We start from the raw sequence: 27801 nt of genomic DNA, 5'->3' as shown, positions 1-27801 counted from the left end.
GCTGAGAATGGGGTATGTCTTTAGAAGTTTTTATGTTGACATTTTTCTACTAACAAAAGCATTTTGCCACTCCCGCTAAAACATCTGCTAAACAGTGTACAAAACCAATGAACTTTGATTTGATTTGAATTTGGATAAATAGGTTTGTATAGACCTTCCAAGCCTCCACTGTAACCAGCTTGCCCAGTAGAACACTCCGTCGACCAACCTCATTCAACAATTGAACCCCAAGGTTCCTCCCTTCCAGTGCTGAGACATTCTCTGCCCCTAAATAATTTAATCTGTCTCACTCTCTGCTCCTCTTGTGTGCCGCAAGGTTGGGAGGCAGTGAAGGGGAAGGCTGAATGCATGGAGACAGGCTAGTTTTCTACGCCTGCAGCCAAGCGAACGAGTGGCTTACATAACGGAGGGGGGTATTAGAGGACCAGTGTTGAACATCTACCACATGACAACCCCTGTCTCTTTGTCATCATGTGCTTTCACTCTTTCTCTTTGTCAAACCTTCAAAACGTTCTACAGCTTTACCATTGAAAGCATCTTGATTGGCTGCATCACCGCTTGGTACGGCTTTCTCTCTGATGCACACACTCTTTCTCTCTGATGCACACACTCTTTCTCTCTGATGCACACACTCTTTCTCTCTGATGCACACACTCTTTCTCTCTGATGCACACACTCTTTCTCTCTGATGCACACACTCTTTCTCTCTGATGCACACACTCTTTCTCTCTGATGCACACACTCTTTCTCTCTGATGCACACACTCTTTCTCTCTCTCGCTGGGCAGAAATGTAATAATAAATGTACACTCTGTCCATTTCAACACTCTCTCACTCTTTCACTCTTTCTCTCTCCCTCCCCCTCTCTCTCTCCATCAGCTGACTGTTCAGAAACAATAATGATGTATTGTCTCTCTTCATTCCAACACTCTTCACTATTCCACTCTTTCTCTCTCACTCTCATTCTCCCTAGGAGCAATGTGCAACCACAGCATTCTGAAACTACCTGCCTCTTTTACAGGTTTCCCCTTGGTTTAAGAACCTGTAGGTAATTCCTGTGAGATGTTTGGAACCTGGAAATTCAGCTGGTGCCTTGTGCATTATTGAAGAGAAAATTTGATTTCCCTCAGGTGTAGATGACTTATGTTCCTAATTATTTCACACAACACCAATAACATGTCCATCTAATACGGAATAACAAATGTACTTCTGAACTACTTCGCATTTTACTAAACAGCAACTGTGTTGTGCTGATATCAATAATGGTTGTGTAACAGTAGACTTTGAAGTGTTGAAGTTGTTTTGGTTTCATTGTCATGCTTAAAGGGAAACAACAGTGCAGTACATTCAGTAAAATTCAATAAAAAATCCAATGAGGATACAAACATACTAAAACTGACAATGCTAAACGTGACACCCGATAGATGAGATATGTGTGTCTCCATAGGTGAAAATGATCACTAAGTACACAGATATCACACACAGACACAGACACACACACACACACACACACACACACACACACACACACACACACACACACACACACACACACACACACACACACACACACACACACACACACACACACACACACACACACAGGCCTTAGTGATTAATTTAATGAAACACCTTGATCCAGCCTACTGTGAGCTCTCTGTCTCTGTGGTCACCTGGGACAGGTTTCACACTGTATTCCTTTACTCCGTGGCACCACAGGTCAATATAGCTCTTTGACTTCCTTGTTAATATTAAACACTATGCATTGATTGGTAGACGCACAGCATTCCAGAGGGATGGCCACCCAATTACTGTCAGTTATAAAGCTAAATAGGAAGGCGGCTTACACAATACTGTTCGCTTTGTACTGCTCCTTTCACAAGGAACTTTATCATACACTGGCCTTAGTGTTCACTTTAAAGTCATGTGTTTGTCATTATTAAAGAGAATGTGGGTAAACCAATAACGAGATTATTTATTAATTGTCACATTAAGTTCACCACGTTGTTTATTTTAGTTTGAGGTAAATAAAACAGATTACTCGGTGAAATTCAGATGTCATTGAGTCAATATTCAATATTGATGTAATGCGGCATGAGACAGAAAGGGTGACTGCATTTGCAGATGATGGGAGATGGTAGACAAGTGTGTGTATGAAACAGCAGGTCACACACCAGCAGTCACAGCACATCACTGCCCCAGAAGTGGCTGACGTGAAGAAGCCAGCAGCAGTAAGCTAGTGGCCTCTAACCCCTTCAGAATGTCATGTAGCATGTGACTGGCACTACTAGAGAATGAGAGCAACAGAGAGGCTTCCATAGGAAATAAAGGGATTCTCTTTCTAATGAAATATTTATTTGGGGATGTTAATCACTGATTACAAGCATCGTAGACTCCCCAATGAAACCCATTACACCCACCAACCCCTCCTTCCTACCCTACACAGGATGACAACAAAGTAAAGGAACACATTTCCTCCTGTCTTGCACGGCCAGGCACGACTCCAACACCGTCACTAAGTCTCGCTACTGTTAACTTACTGCTGATCTTTAATTACTTGTTACTTTTATTTCTCATTTAGTATTTATTTTCATTATTTTTGTTATTTGTTTAAATATATTTTTGTCCTTTTTTAAAAACTGCATTGTTGGTTAGGGGCTCGTAAGTAAGCAGTTCACTGTAAGGTTTACACCGGCTGTATTCGGCCCATGTGACTAATACAATTTGATTTGGTTTGATTTGATTTAATAAGGTAAGGGATCACGAGACATAATTCAAAGTTAGAGTGCATAAAAAACACGAGTGATAAAAGCAAAGGTGAGTTTGTCAAGTCACCATGCAGGCTCCCAGGCACTCAAATAGGAGATGAAATGGGATGGAAAGCTGCTTTCCATGCAACACTATGCAGGCCACTACTCTCACAGCCTGTGGTGTTGTGGGGTAATCAACTGCTATCTGTACAGGCTTTTCCGATGGAGAGCAGTGTGCGCATCCCATCTGATCCCAGCTACAGTATAGGACTGTACCTCATGCCAAGATACTGCTTTACCCTTGTCAACATACTGTGACTCCATACCAACTGCAAAGAATAATACTGCTGATAGTTGTTTAATGAATTAGTGGCTACCTTGTTTCAAAGATATTATTATGGCTTTAACTCAAGAGTTCTGATTCAACTGGTGTTCTCCTGATAAATCAACAGGTGTTCTCTTGTAGCCTACTTTGAAGACTACTTCAAAGAACCTACCTACTCAAATCAAATCAAATTGTATTTGTCACATGCTTCGTAAACAACAGGTGTAGACTAACAGTAAAATGCTTGCTTACAGGCCCTTCCCAACAATGCAGAGAGAAAGAAAATAGAGAAATAATAGAAAAGTAAAACACGTAATAATTAAAGTAATTATACACCATGAGTAATGATAACTTGGCTATATACACAGGGCACCAGTACTATGTCAACGTGCAGAGGTACGAGGTAATTGAGTTAGATATGTACATATAGGAAGGGATAAAGTGACTAGGCAACAGGATATATAATTACAACAGCAGCAGCATATGTGACTCGTTTCAGGAAACTAGGCGTATGTCGCAGGTCACCACTTCACAGAAGAGCTTTTTGAATGTAAACTTTTTTTTAATCAAAAAGTGTTTTTATGGCAGAAATGCCTTCTCAAACATGTGAACTTTCATGTGCCTTAATAACAAATGTGAAGGGCCATCTGTAAATACAAATACCATTGTTAAATTACAACCCTAGTTGGTTTAGACAGAGATTGGCTATGATGCTGATCACACTGTACGCTTTGAGTTTGCGATCGTTGCAAAATAAATTTAAACATACATGTTATTCAATCATTGCACCCACACTGCTCACGTGCGTCAACGAGTGCCTGCGTTGCCAAGCACTAAAATAGAAGTGGCTTCTATTAGTAACGCCAAACTCGAAGTCCTGCCACTCCCATCCTCATTGGCTTTTAGAAGCATATACCTACGTGCCATCTCCTCATTGGTTATACCCACGTGTGTGATTGAAAGATGAACTGAGGATGGTCAGTCAGTTGTAGTAATACACCTTATTATGAAAGTTAGATGCCAATCGCCATATAAAGTCCAAAGAAGAAAAAGCCTGGAAGGAGGAGAGATAACTAGAAACGATTCGGTTGACCATTTTATGTGTGGATTAATTGTCGGAGTAGAGGACCTTGTGCATTTCAGGTAAAATAACAACTCAACGTTTATATCATAGGACAAATGAGCTAGCAACAGCAAGCTAGCTAGCTAAATAGGACAAATTAGCTAGCAACTGCAAGCTAGCTAGCTAAATATCCATACATGTTAAATGCTTTTTGACCTGTCTCCAAATTAATATAATTAGTTCAGAGTTTGTTTATATATTTCAACCTGTGTGTCGCGATCACATTTGGTTTTGCGCATGATGGTGCACGCGGATGCATGTGTCCGGTTTGGGCATGGTGTAAGATAATGAGTGGGCTGGACATACCGATAGATGAGTTTGGATTGGTCTGCCATATAGCACGCTTCTGTCTATTTGAGCTGGTCAGTATGTCAATATTACAGTACTGTTTCTGTCCCTCTCCTCACCCCTACCTGGGCTCGAACAGGGACCCTCTGCACACATCGACAACTGACACCCTAGAAGCATCATTACCTATTGCTCCACAAAGGCCGCAGCTCTTGCAGAGCAAGGGAAACAACTACTTCAAGGTCTCAGAGCGAGTGATGTCACCAATTGAAATACTATTAGTGTGCACCCTGCTAACTAGCTAGCCATTTCACACAAGTTACACTCACCCCTCTTTGACCTTCTCCTATTACGCAGTACCCAGTGATCCAGGTCACGGCACCAATGTTACAGTACTGTTTCTGTCCCTCTCCTCACCCCTACCTGGGCTCGAACAGGGACCCTCTGCACACATCGACAACTGACACCCTAGAAGCATCATTACCTATTGCTCCACAAAGGCCGCAGCTCTTGCAGAGCAAGGGAAACAACTACTTCAAGGTCTCAGAGCGAGTGACGTCACCAATTGAAATACTATTAGTGTGCACCCTGCTAACTAGCTAGCCATTTCACACAAGTTACACTCACCCCTCTTTGACCTTCTCCTATTACGCAGTACCCAGTGATCCAGGTCACGGCACCAATGTTACAGTATTGCTTCAGTCCCTCTCCTCGGCCCTACCTGGGCGTGAACAAGGACCCTCTGCACACATTGACAACTGACACCCTAGAAGCATCGTTACCTATCGCTCCACAAATGCCGCAGCCCTTGCAGAGCAAGGGAAAAAACTACTTCAATGTCTCAGAGCGAGTGACGTCACCGATTGAAACGCTATTAGCATGCACCCTGCTAACTAACTAGCCATTTCACACCGGTTACATCAATGTAATCCTGTCTAACGCGGCTTTTTCAAACTGTATTGCAAAGTAAAACAGCATCAACCTAATGTCAAGTTAAAGTGTACTGTTAGCTAGCTAAAGTTAGCTGGCTGGCTCACTAGCTAATGTTATGTGTATGCTCTCCACTTTCTGGAGGACCAAGTTTTCAAATCAGTGGAATTCAAGAATGATAGCTAAGGAGATGGAGAAAACACCTGTCTCCGGATTACATCTTCAAACTAAGGGCAACCATGGCATACGACAGAAGACGCGTCCAACCATGATGTATACGGGTAAGAAAATCTAGCTAGCTACATTTTCAGATATTACACATTTCTAATTTTGACAGAAAGTAGTTTCATTTCAAGTTAAAGTGTACTGTTAGCTAGCTAACGTTAGCTGGCTGGCTTGCTAGCTAAGGTTATGTGTATGATCTTATTCTTCAAATCTCAGACACATTTGCTTGACTAGCTATAGCCTAATGTTAGCTAGCTAACATTGACCCTGGTTGGTTAGCTACCTGCAGATTTATGCAGGGTAGTAACGTCATGAGTTGGGCTTATGGTTTAGCTAGCTACATGTCTTAACAGAAGACTCCGCTATGCAAGTATCCATTTCAATAGAATGTCACTGCAACAACTGCTGATAGACATACTAGCTGGTAAATTAGCTCTGGCTATCTACTCTGATTTCAGAACACGGGTATGATAGTCTAGCTATATTTTCAGATATTACAGATTTCTAATTTTGACACAAAGTATTTAAATTTCCAATTAAAGGGTACTGTTAGCTAGCTAGCTATGTGCGCTATTTCTATGCTTCCCATTCTGAAATAAAAATGTTGCTTCTTTTACTTTTGGTTTTGAACACCAGCTTCAAACAGCTGAAAATAAAATATTTTTGGTTAAGGAAAAATATATTTCACAGCGGTTTAGATGGTACAATGATTTTCTACGCTATACTTGTTTGTTTTGTCACATTAACTGAAATTAGTAAAACTATTAGAATTCTTGCAATGAGGAAATGGATGAGCGATTTCTGCATAGTTCAAGGTGTCATAATAAGTGTTCTTTGGACAATACAGTTACGTTATGGTTGTGGCATACATGCACATGTTTTTGTGGTAGTGGCAGACATGTTAAAGTTTTAGTAGTGTGTTAGGGCTTTTCTTGAGGATTTAAAACGAAGACATTACAAGGCATGTGCCCCTAATCCTGTGTGGGAATACAACTGTAAAGGAGGGGATGAGGTGACCCCTGATTTACACCGGATGACATCTCCAGATTAATAAAGGGGCGCTAACATGTGGTTCATGCGAGAGCTCTTCCTCATCCTTGTTTTGAACCGGTAGGGAGTTTAAAGTAAACCAAACTGATGTGAAACAGTCAAGGAGTTCAAACTTCAAGGGTTTAATTTGAGGATTTATGAATAGATCCTACCTTTTAGTTTCGCAAGTCATTAGACTCGTGCACTGTGCAGCCTTGTCCGGTTTACAGGGCAGAAATGCGTGTGCTCCATATGCGGTGGAGCATTAGGACCCTGTAATAGGTGTATTCAGGATTTCCCTTCTCCAGTGCGCTCCAGTCAAGACTGTCAGGACGCATGAATCCCCTTTACTATCAGCAGAACCTGATTGCAGGAACAAAATAGTATAAATTGTTATGCTACCTGCTTAAAGGCACAGAGGGCTGAGTGAACAGCTTTCTCAACTCATAGGACAGGTAAAAGTAACTGTTTCTGTAAGGATATTCTTGAATAATAAATGGGGGATCAAAAGTATTGTGGCAGGAGATTAGACATATGCGGGGTCTTGCCGTAGGCTAACACATTATTATTATTAGTGAAAGTAAAGCGGACAATCTAGAGATCGGATTAGATCAACTCTTTGGATCAAGATAGCATGCATGTTATTAAAGATGGGAAGCCAACACCAACATCTGAGTATTTGATCTTAATATGGGAATAGGATGTGTAGCCCGGACAGCTGCGTAAGAGGAACATTATACCTTAGGTGAAAAGAAGAACGAAAATGATCCAACCTGGAGTCACGTTCAAACAACCGAAAGTGTTCTGTGTTTCGAAAGCAAGCGTGTGTGTTATGTATCACCTGTTTTTTTAATAATCCTATGGAACTAACGGTTTTCGTCTGGATCCTTCACCATGTCAAAAGTAATTCAGAAGAAAAACCACTGGATCACCAAAGTTACCGAGTGCGCTGTGAGTCGGGATGCTCGCGGGGAGCTGAATGTGGAGCTGCGCGGCGGTGCGGAGAATGGAGAGTTTCCATACATCGGGGAAGTTAGAGAGGATGTTTTGGTTTATAAAAACGGACAACTGTCTGAGGGGGAGTTACTGCTGGCAGTTGAGGGGTTTTCGGTGTCTGGATTGCCACTCTATGACGTCTTGATTGTGATGAATCGTTGCAAGGGTCCCGTCAGGTTGAAAACTGTCCGACAAGGTAATTGTTCTATTTGAAAGTTATTATATAACACATAGACAAGCACATATATGGTTCAGATATTATAGTTATTGCACAAAACGTTTGTTAATCTATTCAATGAAAGACTGGGAAACGGTGGGATGGGGGGCTTGTCCTGAAAAGCCTCTCTCTTGCTCACACACACACACACACACACACACACACACACACACACACACACACACACACACACACACACACACACACACACACACACACACACACACACACACACACACACACACACACACACACACACACACACACACACACACACACACACAGTATAGTCAAAGGAGAGAAAGAGGCCAGAGGAGAATGCTTATATTACTGACAAGTGATCTGAGTCAGTTAAAACCATGGGGACAACAGAAACACAACAGTCAGCCATGTAAAGTAGGCCAGCGGAATGTGACACTCTCTGGTCATCTTGTTTTCAGCAGAACAGGATCACTGCTTGACATGAAGACTCTGTGACAGTCATCCAGCTTTTGTTTGTCTGTGGCTGGCCAGGCAAGGAGAGCTAAAGCTACCAAGGGTCAGAGATTAAGCCTCTCACATTGGCTGGATAAACAAGTGTAGCCCAGTCAACACATACTGTACGATCACCGCCACATTTTCCAAATGATGCACCCTCTAACTCCTCAGGGTTCAAAAAGTCACACTTTTTTCAGCTTTCCTTATTTCCTTAACCAGAATTTACATCTTACAGTTTGCCAATTTAACTCCATCTCAGTTACAGTCAGTGGAAGAGAGCAGTGTCGTGGAAGAGAATAGCGTGTTGTTGTGGTCCCATAGCAAAGTGTGGCTAATGCAGACAGATGTAGTACTCATTAGGAGAGACACCACTCGCAGGCGGGCCGACTGACTGGGTTATTTCTGGAAGCTCTCTGGGACTTAGATGAGCTTGACCCATTGCCCATGGTTTGCTGAACATCTGTCTGAGAGAGAGAGAGAGAGAGGGAGGGAGAGAAGAGAGGGAGAGAGTGAGAAGAGAGAAAGAGAGTAAAAGGGCAATTTGCATTGTACTTCTGCTTTTTGACATTTCACTTTTCATTGCATGCCTTCATGTTGTGTGTTGTTGTTGTTGTGGTTGTAATCAGTCTCATTCATGTCAGGATATGTTGGGTAGTGTGGGGGCAGCACGTATGGCTCTGGGGAGCACTATGTGGAGCCAACGCCAAAAGTCCAGATTCACCCTGTCAGTGGAAATACTGTAGTATACTGTTTGAGATGTATGTGGTATGTTTTACCACACACACACACACACACACACACACACACACACACACACACACACACACACACACACACACACACACACACACACACACACACACACACACACACACACACACGTTCAACTATTTTCTAAGAGCGCTTCTCTGGGAAAATCATGAACTGTGTTATATAACAAGTTAGTTTCACTGTTTACCACCTCTCTGATGTACTGTATGAGTAGTGCACTAGTGTATCCATGGTAAAGGCAGTGCCCTGTGCCCTGTTATAAACCCCTTTCATGCTTAGGGAAGGGCCCACCTCCTGTGTTTGCAGAGCATGGGTTTGTTCAGCTTATTTATTTTACATAACAACTGAGACTATATTACCAGAAAGAGCCAATTAATTCATGTTTAAAATAACTTTGTAGTCAAATAAACCAGCATGTTAATTGATGCTAAACATTTCTGCATACTGTTTGTTTTCATGTCAAAGCAGGGTATCATCAAACCTAGAGACCCAGACAGAGTAAACAAAACGCTGAGCTGTATTGCGAAGGAGATCTCAGAGCCTTCTCCATGCCTTTGCCAGCGGCTTCACGCATGAGTCAGCAAATTCCCCTTGACTCTAATGAGAGACAAGCATATTCAGTCTCTACACCTGGGCAACCGATAAGAGCTCCGTTGTGCTTTAACCTGTTGGTTCTCATGCAAAACCAGGCCCAGCATGGTCCATGGGAATAGAGCACGTCCTGCACTCTCATACCCAGACCAGTGGGGGCAGATCGGATCTCTCCCTCCCCAGGTGGCTGGGGATCCTGTTACTGCACCCAGATCACCTGAGCAGGTATAATCTCTATCAGTGTGTCCCTGTGTGGGGTACTGAAGGCCCATAGGTGCCGACAGCTACAGAGAGGCTTAGGTTCACCCATGAATGCAGTGGCAAGCCCCCTGAATCTATACTTCAAGTCTTTCTTTTCATTTGGAATAGTGGATTCCTGTGGTTAAGGTGAAGTATTGTAGGGAGATTCCTGTGGTATTGACTAAGTTATAGTACTGTGTGTGTGTGTGTGTGTGTGTGTGTGTGTGTGTGTGTGTGTGTGTGTGTGTGTCTATCCCTTGAGTTTGTAACATATCTGCTAGCTCAGGAATTGTGCTTGGCCCAATTCAAATAATAGTACAATAGGGCATGAATGAAAAGCTGTGGAGAAAGTACTGTGCTCAGTTGTGTATATGTATCCATCGGTATTAATCCCTCTCCTGATTGTGGGAAATTATTGCAGCATTCACCTCTGAGGGCTAGGTCATAAATGTTCTCTAGAAACAAACATATGCAACAAAAGTGCCTATTACACAGAAACAAGCGAGTGAGAAGCCATAGCTGGTGTACCCAGTGCACTCATTAGCATATTGCAGCAACTTACCAGTTTGGTGAAACTGACTGGGCATACTGCAGCAACTTACCAGTTTGGTGAAACTGACTGTGCATACTGCAGCAACTTACCAGTTTGGTGAAACTGACTGTGCATACTGCAGCAACTTACCAGTTTGGTGAAACTGACTGGGCATACTGCAGAAACATTCCAGTTTCTTCCTCTTCCTGTATTTCCTTTTCACCTCAGTGCATTCAACTTCTGTGACCTTATGTAACATAGACAAAGTGGCACACTACTCTTTATTGCAGTGTGATTCATTTCACATAATCATTTCAGTTGTATTACCTTCATCTCAATATAACTGAAACTGTGGCTGTATAAACTCAACAGAAAGTCAGTGGTTTTCTGACATTTCACAGTATTCCTGTAGCCTACCTCTAATGTACATAGAGACAGTGATTCACTGTGTTGTTCAGTCATCCCAAACTGACCAGTGAATATGAGGACTTTGACCTGCCTGCACAGCTCTTATCTACTAACTGTTAGTCATAGTCAACTCCCATGTGAGAGAAGTTCATCAGCATTGTTTTTTCACTTGTAGCCTAACACAGTGTTTCCCAAACAGTGGTTCCTTTTTTCCTTTAACTCACTCTTGAAAGTTGTCATAGAATGCACAAGGTGCAATTTCAAAATTGGGTAATGCATCAGCAGTTTTCCTATTGTAATGTCAGTCATTTCATACCTCAGAGATATATTTATAACTTGTACAAAATGTCCAGATCAACTAGCCTGTTACGGTGAGTGAATGAGGACCCAAAAGCGAACTAACTTAAACAGAGCTTCTTTAATAACCAAACATAGGTAGGCTCAGATAGACCGGCAGATTCCGACAGGACAGGACAAGGTTACAGCAAACATGACGATAGTCTGGTTCAGGCATGAAACACAACAAACAAGAATCCGACAAGGACAGGAACAGAAACAGAGAGAGATATAGGGACCTAATCAGAGGGAAAAAAGGAACAGGTGGGAAACGGGGTGAATGGGTAGTTAGAGGAGACAAGGAACAGCTGGGGGAAAGAGGGGGAGAAAAGGTAACCTAACAACGACCAGCAGAGGGAGACAGGGTGAAGGGAAAGGACAGAGACAAGACACAACATGACAGTACATGACAGTACCCCCCCACTCACCGAGCGCCTCCTGGCGCACTCGAGGAGGAAACCTGGCGGCAACGGAGGAAATCCTCGATCAGCGCACGGTCCAGCACGTCCCGAGAGGGAACCCAACTCCTCTCCTCAGGACCGTACCCCTCCCAATCTACGAGGTACTGGTGACCACGGCCCCGAGGACGCATGTCCAAAATTCTACGGACCCTGTAGATGGGTGCGCCCTCGACAAGGATGGGGGGGGGGGGGGGGGGGGGGGGAAGACGAGCGGGGGCGCGAAGGACGGGCTTGATGCAGGAGACATGGAAGACCGGGTGGACGCGACGAAGGTATCGCGGAAGAAGAAGTCGAACTGCGACAGGATTAATGACCCGAGAAATACAGAACGGACCAATGAACCGCGGGGTCAACTTGCGAGAAGCCGTCTTAAGGGGAAGGTTCTGAGTGGAGAGCCAAACTCTCTGACCGCGACAATATCTAGGACTCTTAGTTCTACGCTTATTAGCAGCCCTCACAGTCTGCGTCCTATAACGGCAAAGTGCAGACCTGACCCTCTTCCAGGTGCGCTCGCAACGTTGGACAAAAGCCTGAGCGGAGGGGACGCTGGACTCGGCGAACTGAGATGAGAACAGCGGAGGCTGGTACCCGAGGCTACTCTGAAAAGGAGATAGCCCGGTCGCAGACGAAGGAAGCGAGTTGTGGGCGTATTCTGCCCAGGGGAGCTGTTCTGACCAAGACGCAGGGTTGCGAAAAGAAAGACTGCGTAAGATGCGACCAATAGTCTGATTGGCCCGTTCTGCTTGACCGTTAGACTGGGGGTGAAAGCCGGAAGAGAGACTGACGGAAGCCCCAATCAAACGGCAAAACTCCCTCCAAAATTGAGACGTGAATTGCGGACCTCTGTCCGAAACGACGTCTGACGGAAGGCCATGAATTCTGAAAACATTCTCGATGATGATTTGTGCCGTCTCTTTAGCAGAAGGAAGCTTAGCAAGGGGAATGAAATGAGCCGCCTTAGAGAACCTATCGACAACCGTAAGAATAACAGTCTTCCCCGCTGACAAAGGCAGTCCGGTGACAAAATCTAAGGCGATGTGAGACCACGGTCGAGAGGGAATAGGAAGCGGCCTGAGACGGCCGGCAGGAGGAGAGTTACCGGACTTAGTCTGCGCGCAGACCGAACAAGCAGCCACGAAACGACGCGTGTCATGCTCCCGGGTGGGCCACCAAAAACGCTGGCGAATGGAAGCAAGCGTACCCCGAACGCCAGGGTGGCCGGCTAACTTGGCAGAGTGAGCCCACTGAAGAACGGCCAGACGAGTAGGAACGGGAACGAAAAGAAGGTTCCTAGGACAAGCGCGCGGCGACGGAGTGTGAGTGAGCGCTTGTTTTACCTGCCTCTCAATTCCCCAGACAGTCAACCCGACAACACGCCCCTCAGGGAGAATCCCCTCGGGGTCAGTGGAGGCTACTGAAGAACTGAAGAGACGAGACAAAGCATCAGGCTTGGTGTTCTTAGAGCCCGGACGATAAGAAATCACGAACTCGAAACGAGCGAAAAACAGCGCCCAACGCGCCTGACGCGCATTAAGTCGTTTGGCAGAACGGATGTACTCAAGGTTCCTACTTAGTGAAAAACCTGGCTCCCTGCAGGATCTCGAAGGCTGAGGACATAAGAGGAAGCGGATAACGATTCTTAACTGTTATGTCATTCAGCCCTCGATAATCTATGCAGGGGCGCAGAGACCCGTCCTTCTTCTTGACAAAAAAAAACCCCGCTCCGGCGGGAGAGGAGGAGGGGACTATGGTACCGGCGTCAAGAGCTACAGACAAATAATCCTCGAGAGCCTTACGTTCGGGAGCCGACAGAGAGTATAGTCTACCCCGGGGGGGAGTGGTTCCCGGAAGGAGATCAATACTACAATCATACGACCGGTGTGGAGGAAGAGAGGTGGCCCTGGACCGACTGAACACCGTGCGCAGATCGTGATATTCCTCCGGCACCCCTGTCAAATCACCAGGCTCCTCCTGTGAAGAAGAGACAGAGGAAACAGGAGGGATAGCAGACATTAAACATTTCACATGACAAGAGACGTTCCAGGAGAGGATAGAATTACTAGACCAATTAATGGAAGGATTATGACAAACTAGCCAGGGATGGCCCAAAACAACAGGTGTAAAAGGTGAACGAAAAATCAAAAAAGAAATGGTTTCGCTATGATTACCAGAAACAGTGAGGGTTAAAGGTAGCGTCTCACGCTGAATCCTGGGGAGAGGACTACCATCCAGGGCGAACAAGGCCGTGGACTCCCTTAACTGTCTGAGAGGAATGTCATGTTCCCGAGCCCAGGTCTCGTCCATAAAACAGCCCTCCGCCCCAGAGTCTATTAAGGCACTGCAGGAAGCTGACGAACCGGTCCAGCGTAGATGGACCGACAAGGTAGTGCAGGATCTTGAAGGAGAGACAGGAGTAGTAGCGCTCACCAGTAGCCCTCCGCTTACTGATGAGCTCTGGCTTTTACTGGACATGAAGTGACAAAATGACCAGCAGAACCGCAATAGAGACAGAGGCGGTTGGTGATTCTCCGTTCCCTCTCCTTAGTCGAGATGCGGATACCTCCCAGCTGCATAGGCTCAGCTCCCGAGCCGGCAGAGGAAGATGGTAGTGATGCGGAGAGGGGGGCAACGGAGAACGCGAGCTCCTTTCCACGAGCTCGGTGACGAAGATCAACCCGTCGCTCAATGCGAATAGCGAGTTCAATCAAGGAATCCACGCTGGAAGGAACCTCCCGGGAGAGAATCTCATCCTTTACCTCTGCGCGGAGACCCTCCAGAAGACGAGCGAGCAAAGCCGGCTCGTTCCAGCCACTGGAGGCAGCAAGAGTGCGAAACTCAATAGAGTAGTCTGTTATGGATCGATTGCCTTGACATAGGGAAGACAGGGCCCTGGAAGCCTCCTCCCCAAAAACAGATCGATCAAAAACCCGTATCATCTCCTCCTTAAAGTCCTGATACTGGTTAGTACACTCAGCCCTTGCCTCCCAGATTGCCGTGCCCCACTCACGAGCCCGTCCAGTAAGGAGAGATATGACGTAGGCGACACGAGCAGTGCTCCTGGCGTAAGTGTTGGGCTGGAGAGAAAACACAATATCACACTGGGTGAGGAACGAGCGGCATTCAGTGGGCTCCCCAGAGTAACACGGCGGGTTATTGATTCTGGGCTCCGGAGATTCGAAAGCCCTGGAAGTGGCCGGTGGATCGAGGCGGAGATGGTGAACCTGTTCTGTGAGGTTGGAGACTTGGGTGGCCAGGGTCTCAACGGCATGTCGAGCAGCAGACAATTCCTGCTCGTGTCTGCCTAGCATCGCTCCCTGGATCTCGACGGCTGAGTGGAGAGGATCCGAAGTCGCTGGGTCCATTCTTGGTCGGATTCTTCTGTTGGGGTGAGTGAATGAGGACCCAAAAGCGAACTAACTTAAACAGAGCTTCTTTAATAACCAAACATAGGTAGGCTCAGATAGACCGGCAGATTCCGACAGGACAGGACAAGGTTACAGCAAACATGACGATAGTCTGGTTCAGGCATGAAACACAACAAACAAGAATCCGACAAGGACAGGAACAGAAACAGAGAGAGATATAGGGACCTAATCAGAGGGAAAAAAGGAACAGGTGGGAAACGGGGTGAATGGGTAGTTAGAGGAGACAAGGAACAGCTGGGGGAAAGAGGGGGAGAAAAGGTAACCTAACAACGACCAGCAGAGGGAGACAGGGTGAAGGGAAAGGACAGAGACAAGACACAACATGACAGTACATGACATAGCCCATGTCAGCTAATGTTTTTATCCCATAGATTTTGTTGTAATGTTTGAGTCACTCAAATATCACATGAATACACATTAGACATGGCAAATGTATATAATTGCAAGAAAATGTGCTTTCAAATGGCAAAATGTTCTCTGCAAAATACATAGAATTGCAGGAAATAAGCTTTAAACCTGTTTGTGTCAAATTGCTGTGCATGATTGATGATTGAAATACTCAGCTTGCTAGTAACTAACTACCTGTTACTAAGGACAGTCAACTGGTCCTTGGACTCCTGGCGATGACCTCAATGATGTTGTAACATTGTCTCTACCTTTGATCTCAAATGAATTACCCCTTATGGACATAAAAAGACAAAAACAGATGACCTTGTTTTTCAACTCATCTACCCCACCCACCACCAGTGGTGTAAAAGTACTTTAGTAAAACTATTTTAAAGTACTACTTAAGTAGTTGTTTGTGGTATCTGTACTTTACTTTACTTTACTATTTATATTTTGAACAACTTTTACTTCACTACATTCCTAAAGAAAATAATGTACTTTTTACTCCATACATTTTGTAACACACACCCAAAAGTACTTGTTACATTCTAAATGCTTAGCAGGACAGGAAAATTCACACACTTATCATGAGAACATCCCTGGTCATCCCTACTGTCTCTGATCTGGCAGACTCACTAAACACACATGCTCAGTTTGTAAATTATGTCTGAATGTTGGTGTTCCCCTGGCTATGCATAGAATTAAAACATTATACAGTTGAAGTCAGAAGTTTACATACACCTTAGCCAAACACATTTAAACTCAGTTTTTCACAATTCTTGACATTTAACCATATTAAAAATGTCCTGTCTTAGGTCAGATACGATCACCACTTTATTTTAGGAATGTGAAATGTCAGAATAATAGTAGAGAGAATGATTTATTTAATATTTTATTTCTTTCATCACATTCCCAGTGGGTCAGAAGTTTACATACACTCAATTAGTATTTGGTAGCATTTGGTAGCATTACCTTTAAATTGTTTAACTTGGGTCAAACGTTTCGGGTTCTACCCACAAATGTCCTGTAGGCTGGAGGTCAGGGCTTTGTGATGGCCACTCCAATACCTTGACTTTGTTGTCCTTAAGCCATTTTGACACAACTTTGGAAGAATGCTTGGGGTCATTGTTCATTTGGAAGACCCATTTGTGACCAAGCTTTAACTTCCTGACTGATGTCTTGAGACGTTGCTTCAATATATCCACGTAATTTTCCATCCTCATGATGCCATCTATTTTGTGAAGTGCACCAGTCCCTCCTGCAGCAAAGCACCCCCACAACATGATAATGCCACCCCCGTGCTTCAGGGTTGGGATGGTGTTCTTCGGCTTGCAAGCCCCTCCCTTTTTCCTCCAAAAATAACGTTATGATCATTATGGCCAAACAGTTCTATTTTTGTTTCATCAGACCAGAGGACATTTCTCCAAAAAGTATGATCTTTGTCCCCATGTGCAGTTGCAAACCGTAGTCTAGCTTTTTTTATGGCGGTTTTGGGGCCGTGGCTTCTTCTTTGCTGAGGGACCTTTCAGGTTATGTCGATATAGGACTTGTTCTACTGTAGATATAGATACTTTTGTACCTGTTTCCTCCAGCATCTTCACAAGGTACTTTGCTGTTGTTCTGGGATTGATTTGCACTTTTCGCACCAAAGTACCTTCATCTCTAGGAGACAGAACGCGTCTCCTTCTTGAGCGGTATGACAACTGTGTGGTTGCATGGTGTTCATTTTTTTCTGAGGTCTTGGCTGATTTCTTTTGATTTTCCCATGATGTCAAGCAAAGATGCACTGAGTTTGAAGGTAGGCCTTGAAATACATCCACAGGTACACCTCCAATTGACTCAAATTATGTCAATTAGCCAATCAGAAGCTTCTAAAGCCATGACATAATTTTCTGGAATTTTCCAAGCTGTTTAATGGCACAGTCAACGTAGTGTATGTAAACTTCTGACCCACTGGAATTGTGATACAGTGAATTATAAGTGAAATAATCTGTCTGTAAACAATTGTTGGAAAAATGACTTGTGTCATGCACAAAGTAGATGTCCTAACCGACTTGTCAAAACTATAGTTTGTTAACAAGTAATGTGTGGAGTGGTTGAAAAACGAGTTTTAATGACTCCAACCTAAGTATGTAAACTTCAGACTTCAACTGTATACATTTTTTTGGTTTAATTTAAGGAATTTGAAATGATTTATACTTTTACTTTTGATACTTAAGTACATTTTAGCAATTACATTTTATTTTGATACTTAAGTATATTTAAAATCAAATACTTTTAGACTTTTTCTCAAGTAGTATTTTACTGGGTGATTTTCACTTTTACTTGAGTCATTTTCTATGAAGGTGTCTTTACTTTTACTAAAGTATGACAATTGGATACTTTTTCTACTACTGCCCACCACGAACGGAACTGACAGGGCCTCCCTCCTTCCCTCCTCACCCCCTAAACATCCTCACCCCGTCAGCCCTGGGGTTGACAGTGACCTGCATTCTTGGTGGTTGGTTACTCTTTTATCAGCCAGGTGTCTAACCTCTATCTCCCAGGCTGTCAGGGGGGCCTGGTCACCTGGACCTCCAGCCCCAGCAGCCACAAGAGTTCCACCCCCAGCCCAAGCAACCGGAGCCTGAGCCCTGCTCCACAGACGGCCAGGGGGATCAGAACCTCCTGCAGGGAGGAAGGAATACCAGACATTCCTGGGGAGTGGGACTGGGATTCTCCTGGTACGCTCTACTGAATAATCTAGTCAGCCCGCTCGCCTGCTTGCCTGCCTTGCCCTGTTTCCCAAAAACTGCCACTTCATTCATGCTGTTTCAAGTCTTACACACACGCCGGCACACACAAACAGATGCACACACTAGTGGACTCGTGCACAACACAGCCCCGACCTGGAACCCTTAGTGAAAATGCAATTTTACTCACACGATGCGTCTGCTCCGATCACTGTGTTCTCACAGATTTGCATGTTGACTCTGTCATTTTATATCACAAGATAAAAAGCAATAGCACCACTTCTAGAATCACCCTGCATCTAGAGACACAGCTACCAAAGTTTTAAACATAATTCAGCAATTACAGTCATTGAACAACAAGACAGCTTTGTACTAGTAGGATTTTTAAAACCTCATATACAGTGAGCTACAAACGTTTTTGGACATTGTTTTAGATCTACAAAAAGCGATGTAAATACCCTTCAAATTAAAGCTGACAGTCTGCACTTTAACCTCATATTCATTGTATATTTTCAAATCCAAAGTGCTGGAGTGTAGATCCAAAACAACAAACAATGTGTCACTGTCCCAATACTTTTATAGCTCACTGTAATTTCATACTGTACACGTATTCATTAATAGACATGCAAATCTCCCCAGCCAGAGATGTCTGCTATGATGTACTGGTCTGGGAATGCATGTGAAGTCCTACTCATATTTGCTTAACTATGAGGACTCTATCAGTTTTGATTAAGTACAACCTATGTGTATGTCCCTGAGAGGCTTGTCAAATGCCTGTGTCATAAAACCCATAACAATTCTCTCTCTCTCTCTCTCTCTCTCTCTCTCTCTCTCTCTCTCACCTACTCCCCCCCTCTCTCTCTCACCTCCCTCCCCTCTCTCGCTCACCTCCCTCCTCTCTCTTTCCTTACACTTACACTTACACTCTCTTCATTCTCTTTTTTTCTTCTCTTTCCGCCCTTGCGCTTCTGTCCTTTCTCTCCTTACCTACCTACCTACCTACCCCTCTCTCTCTCTCTCTCTCTCTCTCTCTCTCTCCTCTCTCTCTCTCCATCCCTCTCTCTCTCTCTCTCTCTCTCTCTCTCTCTCTCTCTCTCTCTCTCTCTCTCTCTCTCTCTCTCTCTCCTCTCACCTACCCCCCCCCTCTCTCTCTCACCTCCCTCCCCTCTCTCTCTCACCTCCCTCCCCTCTCTCTCTCACCTCCCTCCTCTCTCTCTCTCACCTCCCTCCCCTCTCTCTCTCACCTCCCTCCTCTCTCTTTCCTTACCGGCCCTCTCTTCATTCTCTTTTTTTCTTCTCTTTCCGCCCTTGCGCTTCTGTCCTTTCTCTCCCTACCTACCTACCTACCTACCTACCTACCTACCTACCTACCTACCTACCTACCTACCTACCTCTCTCTCTCTCTCTCTCTCTCTCTCTCTCTCTCTCTCTCTCTCTCTCATCCCTCTCTCTCTCTCTCCATCCCTCTCTCTCTCTCTCTCTCTCTATCTCTCTCTCAATTCAATTTCAATTTAAGGGTCTTTCTTGGCATATGCACATTACACTCAAAAAAAGTTCCTAAAGAATAAACACATTTCAAATATCAAATGATGTCTAAAAACAGTGCTGTAACTCATGGTAACAGGTCACAAATCTTGCTGCTGTGATGGCACACTGGTATTTCACCCATAGATATGGGAGTTTGTCAAAATTTGATTTGTTTTCTAATTCTTTGTTGGTCTGTGTAATCTGAGGGAAATATGTGTCTCTAATATGGTCATACATTTGACTGGAGGTTAGGAAGTACAGCTCAGTTTCCACCTCATTTTGTGGGCAGTGTGCACATAGCCTGTCTTCTCTTGAGAGCCAGGTCTGCCTTCGGCGGCCTTTCTCAATAGCAAGGCTATGCTCACGGAATCTGTACATAGTCACATTTTTCCTTCATTTTGGGTTAGTCACAGTGGTCAGGTATTCTGCCACTGTGTCCTCTCTGTTTAGGGCCAAATACCATTTGACTTTGTGCTCTGTTTTTTTGTTAGTTCTTTGCAATGTGTCAAGTAATTATATTTTATTTTTCTTAATTTAACCTTATATTGAGTAGGCAAGACAGTTAACAAAAAATGGGATTCCCAATCACAGCCGGATGTGATACAGCCTGATGTGATACAGCCTGGATTTGAACCAGGGTCTGTAGTGGCGCCACTTGCACTGAGATGCAGTGCCTTAGACTGCTGCGCCATTCGGGGGTTATTTTGCTGTCTGGGGCCTCTGTGTGGTCTGTTTGTGTTTGTGAACAGAACGGACCCCATACTTCACAACCATAAAGGGCAATGGGTTCTGTAACTGATTCAAGAATTTTTGCCAGATCCTAATTGGTATGTCAAATGTTATGTTCCTTTTGATGGCATAGAAGGCTCTTCTTGCCTTGTCTCTCAGATCGTTCACAGCTTGGTGGAAGTTACCTGTGGCGCTGATGTTTAGGCCGAGGTATGTATAGTTTTTTTGTGTGCTTTAGGGCAACGGTGTCTAGATGGAATTTGTATTCATGGTCCTGGCAACTGGACCTTTTTTGGAACACCATTATTTTTGTCTTATTGAGATATACTGTCAGGGCCAAGGTCTGACAGAATTTGTGCTGAAGATCTAGGTGCTGCTGTAGGCCCTCCTTGGTTGGGGAAAGAAGCACCAGATCATCAGCAAATAGTAGACATTTGACTTCAGATTCTGTAGGGTGAGGCCGGGTGCTGCAGACTGTTCTAGTGCCCTCGCCAATTTGTTGACATATATAATGGAGAGGTGTGGCTTAAGCTGCATCCCTGTCTCACACCCCGGACCCCGTGGAAAGATATGTGTGTGTTTTTTGCCAATTTTAACCATACACTTGTTGTTTATGTACATGGATTTTATAATGTTGTATGTTTGCCCCCAACACCACGTTCAATCAATTTGTTTAGCCAACCCTCATGCCAAATTGAGTCTAAACCTTTTTTGAAATCAACAAAGCATGAGAAGACTTTGCCTTTGTTTTAGTGTGTTTGCTTGTCACTTAGGGTGTGCAGGGTGAATACGTGGTCTGTTGTATGATACTGTCATGATTCTCCTGTGAGGATCCAAAGATCAGGACAGTGGATCAGCGTATACGGGGGGGGGGGGGTTTATGATGTGGGGGTTTTATAACACTTCACGTCGATCGTAAATTCTAATGCAGGTCTCTAGTATGGGTGAATGGAATGTCTTTTTGTTACAGGAGAGTTTGCCACCCAAAACTTCAACATCAAACAATGATCGCAGGGACAATATATTTTAACATCTGAATGTTGGGAATGATGAGAGATGGAATATGGAAAATTAATGTCTATGTTGTGATGTCATTATGTCATTGTGTAAAGACGTTATAACGAAAACATTGTGACTCAAGGAGCTTTTACACTAGGTTTATCAGGTTTACATCCTTTACATGGTTTAGAAAATATCAAGGGTGAAGAGAATGTTTTTATGACATTAGGATTGATATTTTAGTTATCTAACGAGATCATAGTAATTAGGATACTTTGCCTCATAACTAGCCACGCCCCAGGAAGCTCAGAGAGCGTGTCAGTATGACGAAAATGCCCCCTTTTACCCAAGGGTATAAAAGATTGAGCTATGAATTAACATATCAGACTAAACGGACCACAAGCTGCAGCTATGTCTACTTTAGTCACAACCCTGGAACTAGTTAGCTAGTTACGAGGTTGAAGAAGACAAAGGAACTTCTTAACAATCAATACTACGGTTGAGTAGGCATTCTAAGTACTGTATCTAAGAAAGTGAATTTAAATAGGACCATCCGGTTATTCTCAAATCATCGGCAGCTACACTGCTCTCATCACCACTCTGGGGATATTCGACATAGCTGATTAGCCGTCCTCAAAAGACCACTCTTCCAGAATGAGTGCAAGCAAACAGACATCTAAGAAGAAGGACATTGTGACCTCTTGTGGACAATCAGAGTCTTACACCTGAGAAAGAAGGAGAAGGCCATCCGAAGAAGAAGGCCCAATCGAACCCTTCTCACAAAGTGGAACCACGAAGGCCTGTGCCCAACAGAGATACCCGGTGAAGACCTACAACACGTAAATGCATGCATTACTTCTTACCCAAAAGAGCGGAGTTCGGGGCAAAGGTATTAGGGTTACTGTGAGCGTAGTTCCCAAATGTAACCAAGTGTTTATTCTCTTTCTCTCTCGCTTTCTCTCTCTCTCTTTAACTCTCCATCTTGTGTAACAAGTGTCATATTGTGTTAGTCCACTAGGGACCTGTTGTCACCGTATTACGTTTCTAGTCAATAACCTATACTGTGTGTGTATCCTGTGTTATCATTTAGTTTGTTAGTAAATAAATAATGAAATACATTTGTGTGGTATGGAATGATTAGTAAGACTCGGGTTTGTGCAGATTCACAAAGTCTGCGATGTTCAGAATGAGACTGATATGAGAAAATATTTAATTAGTGGCTGTTATCGAAATATATATTTATTTTTGAGTTACTTTGGGAGTTGGTAACTCTGTAAACAACATTTAATTTAGGATACCATCAACTCCACAGGCCTTTTTGGGTTGGAGGGTTTGTATTTTGTCCTGTAGTTCATTCAATATAATTGGAGAATCCTGTGGGTTCTGGTAGTCTTTAATAGTTGATTCTAAGATTTGTTTTTGATCATGTATATGTTTTTGCTGTTTGTTCTTTGTTCTTTGTTCTTTGTTAGAGTTTTCCAATTTTCCCAGAAGTGGTTAAATTCTATGGATTCTTCAAATACATTGAGCTGATTTCTGACGTGCTATTCCTACTTTTTCCGTAGTATATTTCTGTATTGTTTTAGTGATTCACCATAGTAGGAACGTCAGAAATCAGCTCATAGTAGTCTCAGATTTTCTGGGTCTCTATGTTTTTGGTTGAATAGGTTTCTCAATTTCTTACTTAAGTTTTTGCATTCTTTATCAAACCATTTGTCATTGTTGTTCATTTTCTTAGGTTGTATGCTTGACATTTTTAGATTTGATAGGGAAGCTGAGAGATCAAATACACTGTTTAGGTTTTCTACTGTCAAGTTTACACCTTCACTATTACATTGAAACCTTTTGTCCAGAAGGGATTGCATTTGTGATCTGATAGGGGTGTCAATGGACTGACTGTGAACACTCTAAGAGACTCTGGGTTGAGGTCAGTGATATAGTAGTCAGTACTACTGCCAAGAGATGAGCTATAGGTGTACCTACCATAGGAGTCCCCTCAAAGCTTACCATTGACTATGTACAGTGTCAGACAGAGCTGCAGGAGTTGTGATCTGTTTTTGTTGGTTATGTTATAGAAGTTGTGTCTAGGGGGCATATGGGGGAGGGAATGCTGTCACCTGCAGGCAGGTGTTGTCCCCCTGTGTGCTGAGGGTGTCAGGTTCTTGTTCATTTCTGGCATTTAGGTCGCCACAGACTAGTACATGTCCCTGTGCCTGGAAATTGTTGATCTCACCGTCCAGGATGGAGAAGCTGTCATCGTTAAAGTATGGGGATTCTATTGGAGGGATATAGGCAGCACACAGGAGGACATTTTCTCATTTCCTTACTCATTTCTAGCCAGATGTAATATGTTCCTGTTTTGATTAATTTAATAGATTGGGTTAGGTCTGCTCTATATCAAATTAGCATACCCCATTTCCCTGTTTCACACCTGGTAGTTTTGTGGATGGGACTGCCAGCTCTCTGTAACCTAGAGAGCAAACCAGTGGGTCCATTTCCTATATACCATGTTTCTTGTAAGATGACAATGTCTGTATTTCCAATTTCTTTGATGAAGTCTGGGTTCCTGCTCTTTAGGCCAAAGACAGATGACCTCAGACTTTGTATATTCCAGGATGAGATAGTTAAAGCTTTGTGTTCCATAGTGTCTCATGTAGTTTTTGTGTGGTTTAGGTAAAGGACCATTACAGTAGGTGTGAGCAGATTATGTTAAGCATCTGATACATACCTCTTGGGTCACAAAGGCTGTTCAAGTCCAGGGTGGAGTGGTGGGCCAGGTATACATTTTGAGGTGCGCTCTCTCTCTCTGTCCCTCTCTCTTCACCTCTCTGTCTCTCCTCTCTGTGCAGTTTCAACCAGTCTAGCAGGCATCTCAGATGTCTGGAATGTTGAGCCTGTATGTTTGAGCCAGTCTGTCTGCTAACAAAGGAACACCACAGACCCACTGAGACTGTAATAAGTAGGCTTCAATGAGACAGACTGCTTCAAAGGAATAGCCAGGATCTCTCTGTGTGTGGATGTGTTTAACTATACTTGTGGGGACCAGAAGTCCCCACAAGAATAGTAAATAAACAAACATTTGACCAATTGGGGACATTTTGTTAGTCACCACAAGGTCAAATGCTATTTCTAGGGGGTTTAGGGTTAAGGTTAGAATTAATGTTAGAGTTAGAATTCATTTTAGGGTTAGGGTTAAGGTTAGGTTTTGGGGTTAAGGTTAGGGTTAAGGTTAACGTTAGGGTTAGAGAAAATAGGATTTTGAATGGGACTGAATTGACTGAGGTATGTGTGTCTGTCTGTGTCTGTCTGTCGGTGTCTGTGTAAACTGAGACCAGCTCAGACTCAGTAGACGCAGGGAAACTGATTTCAAACCTACAGTATGTATGGAGCAGCCTTGGGAAGGGCAATGAAAGGGGGGCAGAACCATGAGACGTTAGGAAGGAAGTGAGGAAGCTAACACAATGAGTCATGTTCACTGAACAAAAATATAAATGCAACATGATAAGTGTTGGACCCATGTTTAATAAGATAAAATAAAAGATCTCAAAGTGTTCCGTACGCACCAAGAGCTTTATTCTCTCAATTTGTTTGCACAAATTGTTCACATCCCTGTTAGTGAGCATTTTTTCCATACCAAGATAATCCATCCACCTGACATGTGTGGCATATTAAGAAGCTGATTAAACAGCATGATCATTACACAGGTGCACCTTGTCCTGGGAACAATAAAAGGCCACTCTAAAATGTGCAATTTTGTCACACAGCACATGACAGATGTCTCAAGTTTTAAGGGATGGTGCAGTTGGCATGCTGACTGCAGGGATATCCATCAGAGCTGTTGCCAGAGAACTGAATGTTCATTTCTCAACCATAATCCGCCTCCAATGTCATTTTAGAGAATTTGGCAGTACATCCAACCGGACTGCCTCACAACCACCGACCACATGCATGGCGTTGTGTGGGCGAGCGGTTTGCTGATGTCAACATTGTGAACAAAGTGCCCCATGGTGTAGGTAGGGTTTATGGTATGGGCAGGCATAAGCTATGGACAACAAATACAATTGCATTTTATCAATGGCAGTTTGAATGTACAGAGATACCGTGATGAGATCCTGAGGCCCATTGTCGTGCCATTCATCCGTCGCCATCACCTCATGTTTCAGTATGATAATGCACGGCCCAATGTCTCAAGGATCTGTACACAATTCCTGGAAGCTGAAAATGTCCCAGTTCTTCCATGGCCTGCATATTCACCACACGTCACCCATTGAGCCTGTTTTGTATGTTCTGGATCGATGTGTACGACAGCGTGTTCCAGTTCCCAACAACATCCAGCAACTTCGCACAGCCATTGAAAATGAATGGGACAACATTCCACAGGCCACAATCAACAGCCTGATCAACTCTATGCGAAGGAGATGTGTCTCGCTACATGAGGCAAATGGTGGTCACACCAAATACTGACTGGTTTCCAGGTCCACGCCCCTACCTTTTTTTTTAAGTATCTGTGACCAACAGATGCATATCTATATTCCTAGTCATGTGAAACCCATAGATTATGGCCTAATGAATTCATTTCAATTGGCTGATTTCATTAAATGAACTGTAACTCAGTAAAATCTTTGAAATTGTTGCATGTTGCATTCATATTTTTCAGTATGATACAGAGATCTGTCCGGTACGGTGGCAGGTGAGAGGGAAGGGATGGTGCGTTCAGACTGTGACTGCAGCAACCACACTCATGAATAAAGACCAATCACAATTAGAAACAAATTTGATATACACAGCATGATCTGGATTGTTAATCAGCACAAACTGCACAATCTGTGTCACCTTAAAATCATCTGATGTCTGAACAATGTTTTTTATTATTCCTAGGCCTCCAGCCCAGTGGTTCTCATCTTCTCAAACTTTTCAGAATCTCCTGTTAGTCTCACTCCCCCTTGTATCTCCTCCAGGTATGATTACACAAAAAATATCAAAGAAAACTCTCAGTCCCCTGACCTTACTCAAAGTCCAAACCCACATATCCTCAACAGAAGAGAAATATAAGCCAGTAATGGAGTGAAGAGTAATGTAAGCTACAATCTTCTTCCCACCTTGTCCTCATCAAACATTCCAAAGCCTCTCAATCAAATAATAAGTTTAGTATGTTGGCTAATTATACCGTTCTCAGACTCTGTCCCATCTGTATTCCATGCAGAGCAGCTGCAGTGTTGTCCACAGTGGGAGATGGATGGAGAGGTCTGTGTTGTCTCCTGTACTGCAGAAACATGTGTTAACCCACAGGGAGTCTGCTGAGACGGCCTGGCACTGTTTGTCTGCTCACACAAGCGCACACACACACACGCACAAACACTCTCTCTCTTACAGACATATTAGAAATGGGCCACAGTGCCACTTCCATAGCAGCCCACTGGAGAGATCCTACTCTCACTTGACTCATGAAGGTAATGACTGAGTGTCTATGGTTCTCTCTATTCCTGTGACCAGACCACTGCAATATGCATTTGTTTAGAGTAATATCTGCTTTAATAATGGTTGATTTAATTTGCTCAACCAAACCCTAATGCAAGAAATATAGCTTTAATCTGATGTAAGATTACAGAGTGGGGACCCAAATGTACTCAGCATGGTTACCTATACTCTGGCCTGCACAGAAGTGGTTAAACACCTATAAATGACTTCAGCTCCTGTGGTATGCAGTTCACAGAGATAAAGTACTATAAGCTCCAGGCACATTGAGCTTATGACATGATATGGTGCTATCTGTCCTCATTTCATCCACGAAACAGAATGATCTACATCCTTAGGGCTGTTGCCGTATGCACGTCCCATGTACAGTACTGTACTGCACTGTACTGCACTGTACTGTACTGTACTGCACTGTACTGCACTGTACTGCACTGTACTGTATGTTGCCTACATTCCTTTAACACACATCATGCTACACCTTCAGGAAGTTCTTGGCAGACGCCAAGATCTGTTTATCTATGGCGCTGGCCAGCAGTAGAGAGAGAGAGGGAGAGAGAGAATCAGCTGCCTACGTCATGACACACTCTTCATGCCCATCTGTTTCAGAGCAGACCCACCTCCCTGCGTTCTGCACTGCCTAAAATCATGTTCATCCGAATGCTTAACATTGCCTGATTGGGGGCTCTAGCCAGCCAGTATTGGGCAGTGATGCTTGTGCATCAGTCCACTTATTTTTATTTATTTTAAATGTTTTTATTTATTTCGTTTTTTACAATAACAACTATGCATGAAGAAAAGATAACGCAGACAACAGATGCACACAACTTTC

At 43.7% G+C, this 27801-nt stretch overlaps 1 protein-coding gene across 4 annotated transcripts in view; it reads left to right on the top strand.

The window, feature by feature from the left end:
- The first annotated feature begins 6977 nt into the window (after nucleotides 1-6977).
- The window catches only part of LOC139368823 (membrane-associated guanylate kinase, WW and PDZ domain-containing protein 1-like), a 205430-nt gene continuing 184606 nt past the window's right edge, over nucleotides 6978-27801 (top strand). Inside the window, exon 1 of one of the 4 annotated variants that reach the window (XM_071108216.1) lies at nucleotides 6978-7861. In XM_071108216.1, coding sequence (XP_070964317.1) covers nucleotides 7564-7861 — 298 coding nt within the window. In that variant the 5' untranslated portion in view covers nucleotides 6978-7563. The remainder of the gene's footprint in view (nucleotides 7862-27801) is intronic. The other 3 variants (XM_071108214.1, XM_071108213.1, XM_071108212.1) reach the window with 3 other exon arrangements.

Source organism: Oncorhynchus clarkii, chromosome 16 (assembly GCF_045791955.1).
Source record: "Oncorhynchus clarkii lewisi isolate Uvic-CL-2024 chromosome 16, UVic_Ocla_1.0, whole genome shotgun sequence".
NCBI classification, from domain to species: Eukaryota; Metazoa; Chordata; class Actinopteri; order Salmoniformes; family Salmonidae; genus Oncorhynchus; species Oncorhynchus clarkii.
The sequence above is the reverse complement of the archived record's forward strand: the minus strand, read 5'-3'. Positions and strand labels throughout refer to the sequence as shown.